The following is a 13,672-nucleotide window of genomic DNA, read 5'->3' as shown; positions in this document are numbered from 1 at the left end:
TTGTTCCCACTTTGGTTCATGTTTCCTCTCCTGTTCACATCGACTCGCCTGTCTCGATCAGAGGCTGCATACTGTCACAAGTCGAGACTTTATCACGCCACAGAGCCGAGAACCGCGAGGTGATCGAGGAGGGCGACGAGGGGCGGCTGCGGCGTGGTCACGGTTGGCGTGCTCGGCGACGGCCGCGGTGCGAGGAGCCGAGAGACAAGGTCTGCGTCGGATTCAGGCTTGACAGCCACGACGTGACCGCCTACAAAGACGGCGCCGGTGCAATGCTGGCAATCACGTCCAAAGTCGAGTGAGGCGAGGCTTGGGAGGCCTGTTGAGCCGCCGCGCTGCGCAGCCTGAACAGCGACGGCGGTAAAGGCCGAGCCAGGCTGCCACTTGGCCTCAGCGACCTTGGCCACAAGAGCCGGCGCCAGCTCGCCGCAGTTTGCGGCGGCAACAACACCGTGAACGGCGAGAGTGCCCTCACCGTCGGTAGCGACGACAGCGACTTGGCCAGACCGGATGGTGGCCGCAACAGCAACGACGACAACACGGTCGCGGAGCGTAGGAGCGGCGATTGCCGGGCGCCAGTGGTCTGTCACCAGGCCGCCGCCACACGCACGTGGCGAGCTCGCACCCACGCTGGCGTACACATCGTGCGCCAGAGCGAGGGCATACTTGCCGCTGCTCGGTTCGCACACTGCCGCCAGCGGCACAACTCGCACCACGGCCTGGTCCCCTACCGCGGCACCGATGCAGGCCCAGAGCTTCGCCGCTGGCAGCATCGCCTCGGGGAAGGCGTTGACCACAAGGACAACAGCAGGCTCACCGCCTGTCTCGGCACCCCGAACTGCACCAAGTGCAGTACTCAGCGATTTGAGGTAGTCATCGACGCTCCCAGTCTCAAGTGTTGCAACGCCTCCCGCACTGGAGAGCCCCGGCGCGTCGAGCTGAATCGGAGCTAGAGTGCCCAGCCGCGCGGTCTCGTACTCGCAGGCGGCATTCCGACCGAGTGCCAGTGCCCGCCGCCAAAGCGATTCAGCGGACGGCGCTAGCACCACATACCGTGCGCCTACAGCACCAGCGAGCGGCTCCAGCATTGCCGACGACCAGAGCTCAAGCAAGTTGGGATCGGTCTCGATCCAGCTCTCTGCGTAGCCAACGGTGACTGGCCCACATGTGGGGTCCGGGTTGTGCATTGCGCTGGTGGCGCCGCTTGACGGCGCCGCCTGCGCGATCTGCTTGGCGGCAGTCTGCCATCCGACGGCTGTCGTTGAGCGGCCCAGCGTTCCGGCGAGCGGGTAAGGTGCAAACAGCATCCGGACTTGGGCCTCGACCGCAGAGCCGAGAGCAGGCAACAACCGTGCCCGAGCCTGCGGCTCCATCCTGGCCATCACCTCGCCCAGGATCGGCGCGTAAACGCTGACGTCGACAACCGACGACGGAACAGGGTGGTGTTGCAGCAATGCAGCTTTGGCGTGGCTCGCCTCGCCGCCTCTACCTGATGGCGTGCTCGATGTCAGCTTGGCGGCAGCCACCCACAGCGATGCCGCCGTCTGCTTCACCACCGTGTCGCGAGTCCGGCTCAGCTCATACAGAAGAGCAGCTGAGAGCCACGGCTCGCGTGCCAACTGGTGCCCGAGGTTGAAGACGGGCCCTGTGAGGTCGGTCATGCCTACGCTTGCCACATCGTCTCCAGCCCCACCCAGGTCTGACAGTCCGGCGCCGACTGCCGGTGCGTCTCCACCATCTTTGTACGACTCGTAGCTCGTAGCTCGAGTATGAGTCGTAGCTGCTGGAGTATTCAGAGTACTCCGAGTACGAGTCGTATGACGAGGACGACGATGACGACGATGACGATGAGTACGACCCTGAGCCTGCTCGCTTGCCAGCCTGGTTTGTCGCAGAATTGTCCAGAAGCTTTGCCCGCTTTGCCGGGCGATCGCCTCGAGAAAGCGCGCGCTTGGCTTTCGCCTTTGCTTTCGCCTTTGCTTTCGCCTTTGCTTTCGCCTTTGCTTTGGCCTTGTCCTTGCTCTTGGCCTTGTCCTTGCTCTTGGCCTTGTCCTTGCTCTTGGCCTTGTCCTTGTCCTTGTCCTTTCTCTTGCCATCCTCTTGCCCATTGCTACTGATCGCCTCGCTAGCATTCCACGCATCGCTCCCCAGTGGAGCAGGCGAGGTCATGGTGGCGGTGCCCGGGGTGGTCGGGCGACTGGAAGTTCCGGGTGTGCGGCGCGAGCGGGCCGAGCCAGGCCGGCTCGACTTGAGGCGAGACGACGTGAACGACTGCATGGTGGTGTACGGCAGCGGGAGGATGCCTCGACCGTGACTTGCCAGTCGCGGGTCAAGTACAGGTGAAAAGGTGTCGCGGATCGGGCCAAGATTGGTGCCCAGAATCGGTGGCTTGCCGTGGGCAAGGACTGCCTGGGCATCGACCGCAAACAGCACCGACTCGTCAACGACGCTTGTCACGTGGTCATCAAAGACAACCTCGACCCGGCCATCACTCCATCTCTTCTGCACTACAGCGCGGAGCGCAAGTGGGGCAACAATGACGTCGCGTGAAGCCGCATCATTCACCCACTTTGAGACGCCGAGGCGGACTGGGGTAAGGACCAGCAGAACCGCGCCGGTCGCGACATCGACAACCGATGACACTGCCAGAGCAGGCACACCTTTGAACGCCTCACCGGGCCTCGCCGCGCCAAGCATGTCGCCGACAACGTAGCCACCTAGCGGCGCATGGCCGTCGCCAAGGATCTCAGCGACGCGCATCGGAAGCGCGGCCGCCAAGCCAGCCACAAACTCGGGCGAGTCGAGCGGGACAGCTCTGGGCGAGCCGAGGGCGAAGCCCATGGGAGCGAGTTGGGCAGCAGCGTTTTCCAGCGCCATCTCGTTGAGGCCGTAGACCCGCAGCTCGGCAGCATCCGAGTCAACCACCGGCACTGTGTCTGCTGCGCGGAGGGCGACCAGGACGGCCTCCAGAGCTCTGCTCGCCTCGAGAGCGTGTGGAAGGCGGAGCGAGGCACAAGGCACGCCAGTATGTGAAAGCTCGGCCCAGACCATACTCACTGCCATCGCTGCCTCTTGTGCCAACCTCTACACGAACTCTCGGATGCGTGGTCGACAGCGACGGGTGTAGCCAGCTCGGCTAGTGTCGCCCTACTGCGACCGAGACCGAGTCCGGCACACGCTCGCTTCCGTCCCCCGTGGCCCCGGCAGCCCACCTCGTTCACCGGTCCTTCCCCCTCTCGACCCCGATCGATGCCAGTGCGAACCTCCACTTCACTCCCTCACACACACACACACACACACACGCACACACACGTTCTCACTCACTCACTCACTCACTCGCTCAATCGCAGTTCTTTCTCTTCTTTGCCATGGATCCGCTGTCGGCTGCAGGCGCTGTGGCTCTTGTCGCGGCCGCGGCGCTGCTTGGCTGGGGACAGGTTCTTCATGGAGCGTACAGCACACCACCACCACCGCTGGTGTGTACAGGACATGGCAGTGGTGGAGGGACGTTAGTGGTTGTCGATGCGGGACTTCCTTTCACTGGAGACGCACTGGGATGGCTCCACGAGCCAAAGGCGGTCTCGACGGCGGCGCGGCTCCCGCCGCATGCCACCATCTGCACCTTTACTCGGCCGGGCTACGCAGCTGGGACTGCCGGTGCCGCCGGAACGGCGCAAGATGCTGCGATAGCACTGGCTGATGCGCTGATGGAAGCCTTTCCGCGTGGCCCGGAGCTGTTCTCGTCGCGGGTGTGCGTCGGCTGGTCTTATGGCGCAATGGTGGTCTCGTCGCCGGCTGTCAGCGGGTGGTGCGACGGGCTAGTCCTGGTCGATCCCGTCGATGCTGCAAGCGCAGCAGCCGACGATGCGCTCATGGCTGATGTCGGGCGAGGCCAGTGGTCGTTTGCCATTGTGGGGCTCCTGGCCCGGCTCGGCGTCTCGCCATACCTGGTGCTCGCTGGCGCCATGCCGGAGCAGGCCGGATGCGTCGGCCCGGTGAGCGGCAAGCCGTGCTGCCTCTCGGCCACGTCGCAATTTGCTGCCGCCGCCCGCGCTGAGCTGGCGGCGTTTCACACTTCGCTCGAAGCCGCTCAGGCCAGCCCGATACCGGCCTCGACGCCGATCGTCATCGTTGCGTCCGATGACTACGATCCGGACTTATCGCCCCTAGTCGACCGCAAGCACACCCGTGTTGTCCGCGTTCCAGGTGCTGACCACATGTTTCCTGCCCGCGGTGCAACGGCACCGGCGGCGGCCGAGGCCTTTGCCCGCGCTGTGCTTTACGGTCTGGCGCATGTCAGTTCGTGCACATCACGAACCTTCGAATAGAAACACAGGCCGTCGCACGGTAGAACAAACTCACGACACTCGTTTCCCTCCCTCAGCCACAAACAGCGAACAAGCACCGCTCTTTCACTGCCGCGACCGCTCAATTCCGCACCGCACAAGCGAGCATGCTGTCGGCTACGTACCTTGGCTCTACACGCCGAGCTGCACTCTCTGCTATTTCTACTGGTTCTCGCGTACGCTGATCTTCTGATGAGAGTTGAGGAACTCGTCTACGTTGCCTGTAGCCACTTGCCGTTGGCAGGGGGGGGGGTGCGTTTGCCGTAGCGCCTGGTTTGGTTGGCATTTTGTTCCGCTGGCGATTCGACTCACACGGTCGAGTTTCTCGGCACGGTTGATGTGTGTGTGTGGTGCTGGGCGGATAGTGGCTCTCGAGCACCCTGGCTTCGTCGTCGGCGTCTGTGGTGGACGCATCATATGGGGCTGACCGGTTCTCGTTCTCGCTTCTCTCGTCCGAGTCCCAGGCTGCGCTGGCAGAGTGCGAGACGAACGGAACTCCGTTGTCGGCGGCGGCGGCTGATGACATCGCGGCGACGTTGCATGACTGGGCCGTCTCGCGCGGCGCAGTCTCGTACTCGCACATGTTTTCACCGCTCCGCGAGGGGCCAGCCGAGAAGCACGACTCTTTTCTGGCGTTCAAGTCTGGACGCGTGACGTCGGCGTTTACCGGCTCGATGCTGCTCTCTGGTGAGACGGACGGCTCGTCGTTCCCCAATGGCGGACTGCGCGGGACGCACCGTGCCGGCGCGTACACGGCATGGGATGTGACGTCTGCGCCGTGGGTTCGGTCCGGCACGCTCTGTCTCCCGTCGGTGTTTGTGACCCACGAGGGAACGCCGATCGACGAGAAGACGCCGCTGCTGCGGTCGATGGAGGCCATTTCCGAGGCGTCGCTCAAGGTTCTTCGGGCGCTGGGCGACAAGGATTCGACCAAGGTTGTGCCCGAGGTGGGATGGGAGCAAGAGTTCTTTGTTCTCGACCGCGAGCTGGTCCTGCAGCGGCCGGATGTCGTGACGTCGGGGCGGACGCTGGTGGGCGCCGCGCCGTCGCGCGGGCAGCAGACTGACGCCAACTACTTTGGCGCCGTCCCGCCGCGGGTCAAGGCCATGCTCCGCGATGTGCAGGACGAGCTGTGGTCACTCGGCATTTCGTGCGCGACACTCCACAACGAAGTCGCGCCGGCGCAGCACGAGACGGCACCGATCTTTGGCGTGACCAATGTCGCTGCCGACGAGAACAAGCTCATGATGCAGGTGCTTAAGGATGTGGCTGCCGAGCACGAGCTCTTTGTCCTCCTCCACGAGAAGCCGTTTGCTAATCTCAACGGATCTGGCAAGCACAACAACTGGTCGCTCACAACGTCGACGGGCGTCAATCTGTGTGCGCCGGGCTCGGCGAGCTTTGAGCAGGCGGCATTTACCACCTTTACTGCCGCCGTTGTCCACGCCTTTGCGCATCACGGCGACCTGCTCCGCGCCTCGGTTGCGACTGCCGGTAACGACCACCGGCTTGGTGCGCAGGAGGCGCCGCCGGCGATTATGTCAATGTACCTTGGCGAGAACCTGACGGCGCACATGGATGCGGTTCTTGCCGGCGGGGCGCTCGAGGGCTACTCGGAGGACGCTCGCCGGGTGCTCGGGCTCGGCACACGGGCCGTCCCGCCGCTCCGGGCCTCTGTCGAGGACCGTAACCGGACCGCACCGATGCCGTTTATCGGCAACCGGTTCGAGTTCCGGGCCGTCGGCTCCAACCAGGACATCTCGACCTCGCTCACCTTCTTGCACGCCGCCGTCATCGACGGCCTCGAGGCCATTTCGAAGCGGACCGACGCCGGCGACTCGATCCGCGACGCGGTCAGCGCCGTCCTTGCGGACTCGATGCATGTGGTCTTCAATGGTGACGCCTACTCGGACGAGTGGGCCGAGGAGGCCGAGCGTCGCGGCCTTCCCAACAACCGCGACTCGGCCTCGGCGCTCGGCGCCATCGCCGCCGACAAGAACGTCGACTTGCTCTCGTCGACCGGCATTCTCGAGCGCGAGGCTGTCTTCGCCCGAGCTGAAATTGCCATGGAGGCTTATTCGGCCACAATCGAGCTCGAGGCCACCGCCATGCTCAAGATGCTGCAGCAGGGCTACCTCCCCGCCGCCGCCACCGATGAGGCCACCACCGGCGGCGCCGCTTCGACCACCTCGTTCTCAGCCGACAAGGCCGGCATTTACGGCGACCTCACCGCCGCCACCGCCAAGCTCGCCGCGGATCTCGACTCCCTCCGTGGTGCCCTTTCGGGCGAGGCGCCTGCAGCCGCCACCAAGGTTGCTGCCGGTGTGGCCTCGACCATGGCCACCACTCGCGCCGCGGCCGACACCGCCGAGCTCGTCCTCCCAGCCTCGCTTTACCCATACCCGACGTATGAGGAGCTCCTCTTCCGGCATCACACCCACTCGGCCTATGAGCGGGCTTAACTTTGCGATCTGTAGTTGCTACTGTTGGATGGTGTATCTCTGTGCAACAGCCAGGCCGACGACGCCTCTGGAAACAAACGCGCGTCTGCCGATTGGCGAGTCGTCGCGGCTCACCCACGCCCTTTTCCTCGCCTCGGCCACCCGCTTTTCTCGCTGCCATGTTTGCCCCCGGACCCCTCCTCCGCAACGCCCAGGAGCCTTTCCAGGCCGAGTGGAACCGTGCCCTCCTCGCTGAGTTCATTGGCTCGTTCTACATCATCTTCCTGCCCTCGCTCACCCTCACTTCCGTCTTCCAGGAGTACGTTCCAGCAGTAGCCGGCCCGCCCCGCTCGCCCACTATCCCCCTCCGCCCGTCGCCCGCTGGCTTCTGTGCGAAGCAGGACGCCTTTCATCCCCTCTTCCCACTTTCTCGCGTCTCCCCTCCGACCCCGACCCCCCCCCCCTCTTCCCCACCCTCCATTCCTTCCCCACCCCCCTCTTCTCCTCTCAGTTCCTCGTGGAACTGGCGTTGCATCTCTTCCAGTCCACTGGCTTGACTGTGGGGGATGGGCACAGCGGGTTGCGGGTGAAAAAGGCCCCCCTTCTGAGTGGATTACTTTTTTTTTTTCTTCCTGCCCTCGCTCACCCTCACTTCCGTCTTCCAGGAGTACGTTCCAGCAGTAGCCGGCCCGCCCCGCTCGCCCACTATCCCCCTCCGCCCGTCGCCCGCTGGCTTCTGTGCGAAGCAGGACGCCTTTCATCCCCTCTTCCCACTTTCTCGCGTCTCCCCTCCGACCCCTCCCCCCCCCCCCCTCTTCCCCACCCTCCATTCCTTCCCCACCCCCCTCTTCTCCTCTCAGTTCCTCGTGGAACTGGCGTTGCATCTCGTCCAGTCCACTGGCTTGACTGTGGGGGATGGGGGTGAAAAAGGCCCCCCTTCTGAGTGGATACTTTTTTTTTTTTGCTCATGTCGTTTGATGAGCTCTGGCAGGTATGGCAGGCGTACGTGGGGAGCAATGGACTCATGATGATGATGGCAATGTTGATGATGATGGTGTGTGTGGTGTAGCACCGCGATTTCGACCTCGACTCTGGGCCTGGCCATCCTCAACGGCCTTGTCTTTGCCTTTACTCTCATCTCGCTCATCGCTGCCATTGGCCACGTTTCCGGCTGCCATGTCAACCCGGCAGTTACTGCCGGCATGATTGTGACCCGTGAGATCGACCCGATCAAGGGTGCGCTGTACATTGTTGTCCAGGTTGCTGGCTGCCTTGTGGGCTCGGCTGCCACCTACGGCCTCCTCGGCGAGTCCGGCCATAAGGCCGGCCTTGCCCGCAACACGGCGGGTGTCGGCATCACTGACGCACAGGCGTTCTTTGCCGAGCTCATTGTGACCGCCTTCTTCGTCTTTGTCATCATGGGCACTGCCGTCGATCAGCAGTACAAGCTCGAGTTCAAGACCCGCGCCAACGCGCCGCTCGCCATCGGCACTGCGCTCGGCGCCGGTCACTTTGCGCTCACCTTTGTCACTGGTGCTTCGATGAACCCGGCCCGCTCGCTGGCGCCGTGGATCGTCTCGGAGAGCTTCACGCGCTCGTGGTGGGCCATCCTTCTTGGCCCGTTCATCGGCGGCATCATCGGTGCCCTCGTCTACGTCCTCGTCTTCCTCGACACTCGCCCCGAGTTTGAGCAGATTGCCGAGTACGGCTCCAAGAACAACGACGACCGCGCCGACAAGGAGATCAAGGTTCTCGAGAACAAGGCTGAGGCTGAGGCCGCCGCCCCGTACTCGGGCCCGGCTTCGGGCTCGGCTTCGGGCTCGGGCTCGGCCTCAGGCTCGAGCTCGGGCTCGGCTTCGGCCTCGGCCTCGGCCTCGGGCTCTGACTCGTACACCTTTGACTACTCCGAGTCGGCCTAATCTGTTGTCCTTGTCGCGGCAACTGCAACATATGCGTGCTGGTCCGGCCCGCCTGAGCTCAGCACAAGCGTTCTAAAAGCCGCCACATTGCCGCAAACGTATCTCTTGCTTGCCCAAGTCATCTGTGTTTGTCGCAGCAGAAGTAGAGAGCCACAGAAGGTGGAGAGGTGCCTGCCACGCCGGGTCTTATTGGCGTGTAAATGTCTCAGTCCCGCCCACCCAACTCGGACCACAGCGCGGCGACCATGAACCTGTTCTTTGGTGTGCCTGCCCAATACCACGGCTCGAAGCATGTGGTCAAGATGGCGCTCGAGGCGGCACAGATGCTCTACACCGCCCATTGGGTCCTCGACGGGCGCGGGTGGGTCGACGAGCGCGTCGAACGCGGCGAACCGCCACCGTTCAACAAAGCGCGGAGCCGGCGCGGGTTCCGGGCCATGCAGGCCGGTATGTTGCTCGTTCAGTGGGTCCGCGAGAGCCTTCAGAACTACATGTATACCGTAGATGTGGCCGACGATCTCCTCGCCGAGTACGCGCTGCGGAGCTGCAAGCACTCGGTCCTCGAGGCCCATCTCGAGTGGCTCCGGCACCACCCACCGATGGCGCTGGCGGTCTCGGAAGCTTCATCGACACTGACTGTTCCGCCGTGCTACGTGGTCAAGGATCTGGTCTTCCGCCCGGCGTCTTGGGAGGTGGTCCATGAGCTCTACCACGTCTTTTATACTACGTCCAAGCGCGAGCTGGCGAGCGATCTGCGCGTGGCCAACCCCAATCTTGTCCGCAAGGGTCTCGAGTGGGAGACCTGGATGGATGCACACAAGGGCGTGACGGTAGCCGACGTCATTGCCAAGTACGATCTCAAGCCGATCACCTCGCTCGAGCCGTTGTAGGCTCGCAGCCATGTGACAATCTTGTTGCCGCCGCTCGAGTCGGAGCGGCTGCAGCTCAGCGGCGGTGCCAGAACATGCCAGCGAGCGCGGCAGCGCCAACGACGACGAGGCTGGTGAGGCCTGCACAGGCAACAACCGACGCGCATGAGGCAACCGGGCAGGATGCAGCGGCAGGCGCGGTGAGAGCAGCGGGGGCGTAGACGGCGGGCTCGGGCGAGGGGTCGAGGGCGATGACCTTGATCTCGACCAGAAGCTTGGCCGGGTTGGGCAGCTGGTGGACGGCGACGGTGGTACGGCTTGGCCCCGACTCGGAATCAAAGTACTCGTTGTAAACCTCGTTCATGCCCGGGTAGTCCTTCATATCGACGAGGAAGACCTGGACATCGATGACGTTGTCGAGCGAGGCACCGACGCGGGCGAGAATGACGGCAATGTTATCGAGGACAGCACGAGTCTGCTCGCGAATGTCCAGATCAAAGCCACCATCAGCCCGCTCGGTCACGCCCACGTACGTGTTGTCCAGCCGCCGCGACGAGATGCCCGACACGAAAATGAGGCCGTTGGCCCTCCGACAGTGCGGGTAGTTGGCAATGCCCTGCGCCCGGTCTGAGAAGCAATAGCCGATTCCGTTGGTTGACGTCGACGACATAGTGTGGTACAGGGGGTAGTGGTAGTGGTGAGTGGTGAGTGGTGTGTGTGTGTGTGTGTGTGTGTGTGTGTGTGGCGGTGGGGTTGCTGACGGCTGGTTAGTCACTCGACCGGCTGCGTGCTCTGCTGCTGTTGCGAAAGCGTATCTGGTGTGGAGGTTTGCTGATCATCACATCAGAGTGCACGACAGAGAGCGGGATGGATGGGGTTTAACAATGATGGTAGCGGTGATGATGGTGGTGGTGGCGGTGGTGATGGTGGTGGGTTGGCGGATTCGAGTCACGGGTCGGGCGCGCGCTCATACCATCTCGTAGCAGACAAAGGAGCGCGGGTCAAAGAAGCAGTGCAAAATCGGGTCATAGATGAGCTCAAGCTCCTTGCCCGACTCTTCTTCGCGGACCCGCGATGGTGTTGACGCCTTGCTCTCGCCAGGGAGGACTGCAGGATTAGGTACGTCGTCGGGAGTGACGGGGCGTGAGACCCGTGACGCCGATTCTCGCAGCCGGCGGCGGGCTTCGGGCGTGAGCTCCATGGTGAGTGACTTGCGGACGAGCGGAAGGGCGGCTTCAGGCGTGGGCAAAGGCTCGTCAAAGAGGGGCCCGCCCGATTCAAGACTGCTGAGCTCGGCCAGACTCGGCATTGCCTCGGAGGCAATGTCGGTGGCGGTGACTAGCGGCGGCGAGTATGATCGCCGCGGGGCGGCGCTCGATGGCCGGGTCCGCTGCGGCGTCCCAATCCGGTGAGAGGGCATCTTCTCGCGAATGAGCCGCGAGTTGCGGCCGGCAGCGGTGGGCGGTCTACGCGCCGGCGGCGGGGTTGCGGCCGGCGCCGACGCGCTCTCGCCCCACGCCGCCACCGTGGCCGGCATCGCCGGTCCGACATGCGGCTCCGGGTCTGGCATGGTGAGCTCAAAATCGGCAGCAGCATCGTCGCTCTCGACATCGCTGCCGTTTCGGTGCGCAACAGTCGGTGGCGAGCCAAGCAGGAGAGCCTCAACCTCACTGTCGACGGCGACGTCGCCGTCCGAATCGGCAAACATCTCCATCTCACCCGACGAGAATACGAGCGAGACATCACCGACCGAGTCGCCGATCGAGGTGCCAGACGCCGGCGAGCCGGGCATCGAGCCGGTGCAGGCAGTCGGCGACGGAACCGTGGGCATTGGCGGCGGGCCTTTGTACCGCTGTGGGAACAAGTGCCACGCATAGTCGGTCGAGTCCATCGAAATGCCGACGCCGACACCGCGCTCGTCGTCGCCGAGCTCGCTGGTAGCGAGATGGTCCGAGTCGTACAGGTTGTCGGGAATGTCTTGGTAAAAGTCCGGCGGCTGTCGGGCGGGGAGCGGTCGGGCAGAGAAGTGCGCGGCGGAAAGCCCAATGCGGCGCGCGACGCGCCCGAGTCAAACAGTACCGAGTCGTCGTCAGCTGCGGCAGTCATCGACGACAACGGTGTGGCGTCGTACGACTGGGATGCACCAAGCTCGGGGGTGGCGAGCGCCTTGACGGCGGTGGGCGACGGCGGTTGGTCGTTCATCCGGACGACGGGTGGCGACGGCGACCGCTCGTCAGTGAGCGGTGGTGTGGCGACGGTAAGTGGTGAGCCCGAGATGTGCATGTCGAGCCCGAGTGGCGGCGAGGACGAGATCGACGGCCGTGACCGCGGCGACGCCGACGCTGCGGCCGGCGACAGCCCGCTGTCGCGCGAGTTGCGCCGCGCCATGGTGTAGGTGTGCGGGAGGCGACGCGCGCCTGCAAAGCCCGGGTAGTGGGCGTGACCCGAGGCCGAGCGCGCTGACACCGAGCTTGGGGTTAGGTCGAGGCCCGCGCCTCCCTCGGCCTGCAGCTCTGCGGCCGGCATCGACGACCGACGCGGGATCTGCGGTGCACGTATCGAGCGTACGCTCCGCGAGCGAGGGGGTGACTCATCAGGCAGATCAACCGAAGGCTCGTCGCGCGGTGCTGCTGCCATAATTTTGGCCATGTCGACGACCTGGACCACGTTGGCTACGCCAGTGGGAAAGGCAAACGGCCTCGGGACCGGCCCTGCGTCGTCGCCTGGTGGTGTCCAAGCAGGAAAGACCTCGACATCGCCAGACGTGTCGGCGAGCGGGTACGCAGTGGTGTAAATGCGGCGGATGAGGAGCTTGGGCTTGACCACGATGGTGTCGAGTGTCTCAAACGCGGCACCCGGGTAGTTGACAGCCACCAGTGACGCCAGGTCTAGGACAAGATTGACCCACACGCTCCGGCGGACAAAGCCGAGCGGGATTTGTGCGTGGAGGGCCGATGTAACCAGCGTGCGCACCTTGGTCGAGAGGTGAAACCGGCGCTTCCTCTCCGAGTCGTCCGTGATGTGCAGCTCAAGAGAAAAGTCGTCTGGCCGTGCCTCGCCGTCGCGCGTCCGCTTCTCGGCCACACACAGCTGCAGGACCAAGAAGCGATGGTGGAGGCCGAGCGGACGCTTGTCAGACTTGGGCAGCTGCATGGTCGTTGTTGTCCCACCGTCACATACCAGCACATAGCTCTTGGCCTTGCGATCGTAGCTTCGTTTGACCATCGCCGAAGCACCCGAGACCAGCCACTTGCCGAGCGCCGATCGCTCGTTGCCCTAACACGATCGCCCGTTGTGAGTGTGAGAGGTGCAGATGGCAGACGGAGATCCAACGTCAATGGCCGCCTCTCTTCTCCTCTCCTCCCTCCTTCTCTCTCCCTCCCTCTCTCGCTGTTCGCGTACTCTAGTGTTGAACACATCAACGGTCTCGCCCTGGAAGCTATGCCGACTGCGGCTCGAGGTTCTGGCGGGCATGCTTGAGGCAGTACTTCTTCGCCGAGGGCGACCAGCACTCATTCTGCGCATACTCTCAGCAGCACCCCGAGGAAGTCTGCTACCAGGTCGCCCTCTAGCACTCGCACGACCAGAGCCAGTCTCAAGTTCAAGATCTCCTCGGTGACGACCACGACCACGACCACGACCACGACCACGGCCAGACCCGGTACCTGGCCGAGCTCCTTCGGCCCGCTGCCTGCTCATTGTCCTTGGCCTCCTTCCTCCCCTGTCCACCCCCTCGTGTTCTCTACTTCCGCTTGCGTCCACCCTTGAACTATACGACAGGTGTGTGTGTGTGTGTGTGTGTGTGTGTGTGTGTGTGGGGGGGGGGGGGGGGGGGTATATATATATATATATATATATATATATATATATATATATATATATATATATATATATATATATATATATATATATATATATATATATATATATATATAATATATATATATATATATATATAATATATATTATATTTATTTTTATATATTTATATATATCTATCTATCCATCTCTCCCTATCTGTATATACTCATATATATCTGATATCTCTATTATATTTTATGATCTACTCTATATATGTGGATCGCATCATACTATCA

General features: G+C 62.9%; 7 protein-coding genes across 7 annotated transcripts; 4 read left to right on the top strand and 3 right to left on the bottom strand.

Moving 5' to 3' along the window:
• Positions 1 to 14: 14 nt before the first annotated feature.
• AMSG_03512 (uncharacterized protein) lies at positions 15 to 3,051 on the bottom strand (the record flags this gene model as incomplete). Its single annotated transcript, XM_013904412.1, has 2 exons — positions 15 to 1,755; positions 1,802 to 3,051. The coding sequence occupies 2 exons, from the start codon at positions 3,049 to 3,051 to the stop codon at positions 93 to 95; spliced, it is 2,913 nt and encodes a 970-aa protein (XP_013759866.1). The 3' UTR covers positions 15 to 92.
• A 198-nt stretch (positions 3,052 to 3,249) lies between these two features.
• AMSG_11770 (uncharacterized protein) lies at positions 3,250 to 4,328 on the top strand (the record flags this gene model as incomplete). The annotated part of the gene is made up of 2 exons (XM_013904549.1): positions 3,250 to 3,255; positions 3,576 to 4,328. 2 exons carry the CDS (start codon positions 3,250 to 3,252, stop codon positions 4,326 to 4,328), a joined length of 759 nt encoding a protein of 252 aa, XP_013760003.1.
• A 125-nt stretch (positions 4,329 to 4,453) lies between these two features.
• AMSG_11769 (uncharacterized protein) lies at positions 4,454 to 6,808 on the top strand (the record flags this gene model as incomplete). The annotated part of the gene is made up of 2 exons (XM_013904548.1): positions 4,454 to 4,522; positions 4,712 to 6,808. 2 exons carry the CDS (start codon positions 4,454 to 4,456, stop codon positions 6,806 to 6,808), a joined length of 2,166 nt encoding a protein of 721 aa, XP_013760002.1.
• Positions 6,809 to 6,898: 90 nt separating this feature from the next.
• On the top strand, positions 6,899 to 8,803 carry AMSG_03510 (MIP family channel protein). The gene is made up of 2 exons (XM_013904411.1): positions 6,899 to 7,106; positions 7,857 to 8,803. Exons 1-2 carry the CDS (start codon positions 6,967 to 6,969, stop codon positions 8,704 to 8,706), a joined length of 990 nt encoding a protein of 329 aa, XP_013759865.1. The 5' UTR covers positions 6,899 to 6,966; the 3' UTR covers positions 8,707 to 8,803.
• Positions 8,804 to 8,938: 135 nt separating this feature from the next.
• AMSG_03509 (uncharacterized protein) lies at positions 8,939 to 9,944 on the top strand. Its single transcript, XM_013904410.1, has one exon. The coding sequence runs from the start codon at positions 8,952 to 8,954 to the stop codon at positions 9,594 to 9,596; it is 645 nt and encodes a 214-aa protein (XP_013759864.1). The 5' UTR covers positions 8,939 to 8,951; the 3' UTR covers positions 9,597 to 9,944.
• On the bottom strand, positions 9,652 to 10,245 carry AMSG_03508 (endoribonuclease L-PSP; the record flags this gene model as incomplete). Its single annotated transcript, XM_013904409.1, has 1 exon — positions 9,652 to 10,245. One exon carries the CDS (start codon positions 10,243 to 10,245, stop codon positions 9,652 to 9,654), a length of 594 nt encoding a protein of 197 aa, XP_013759863.1.
• Positions 10,246 to 10,486: 241 nt separating this feature from the next.
• On the bottom strand, positions 10,487 to 13,349 carry AMSG_03507 (uncharacterized protein). The gene is made up of 2 exons (XM_013904408.1): positions 12,978 to 13,349; positions 10,487 to 12,851 (listed from the first exon to the last, which is right to left on the bottom strand). Exons 1-2 carry the CDS (start codon positions 13,272 to 13,274, stop codon positions 10,914 to 10,916), a joined length of 2,235 nt encoding a protein of 744 aa, XP_013759862.1. The 5' UTR covers positions 13,275 to 13,349; the 3' UTR covers positions 10,487 to 10,913.
• Positions 13,350 to 13,672: the final 323 nt, after the last annotated feature.

The sequence above is a fragment of the Thecamonas trahens genome (genome assembly GCF_000142905.1).
Source record: "Thecamonas trahens ATCC 50062 unplaced genomic scaffold supercont1.13, whole genome shotgun sequence".
Classification (NCBI taxonomy): Eukaryota; order Apusomonadida; family Apusomonadidae; genus Thecamonas; species Thecamonas trahens.
The sequence above is the reverse complement of the archived record's forward strand: the minus strand, read 5'-3'. Positions and strand labels throughout refer to the sequence as shown.

Excerpts from the sequence above, each read along its gene's own strand:
- AMSG_03510 (XM_013904411.1), top strand. The coding sequence starts at position 6,967 with ATGTTTGCCCCCGGACCCCTCCTCCGCAACGCCCAGGAGCCTTTCCAG. Across the intron at positions 7,107-7,856 it reads CTCACTTCCGTCTTCCAGGA|CACCGCGATTTCGACCTCGA; the intron begins GTACGTTCCAGC and ends TGTGTGGTGTAG.
- AMSG_03509 (XM_013904410.1), top strand. The coding sequence starts at position 8,952 with ATGAACCTGTTCTTTGGTGTGCCTGCCCAATACCACGGCTCGAAGCAT.
- AMSG_03507 (XM_013904408.1), bottom strand. The coding sequence starts at position 13,274 with ATGAGCAGGCAGCGGGCCGAAGGAGCTCGGCCAGGTACCGGGTCTGGC. Across the intron at positions 12,852-12,977 it reads TTGATGTGTTCAACACTAGA|GGCAACGAGCGATCGGCGCT; the intron begins GTACGCGAACAG and ends CGATCGTGTTAG.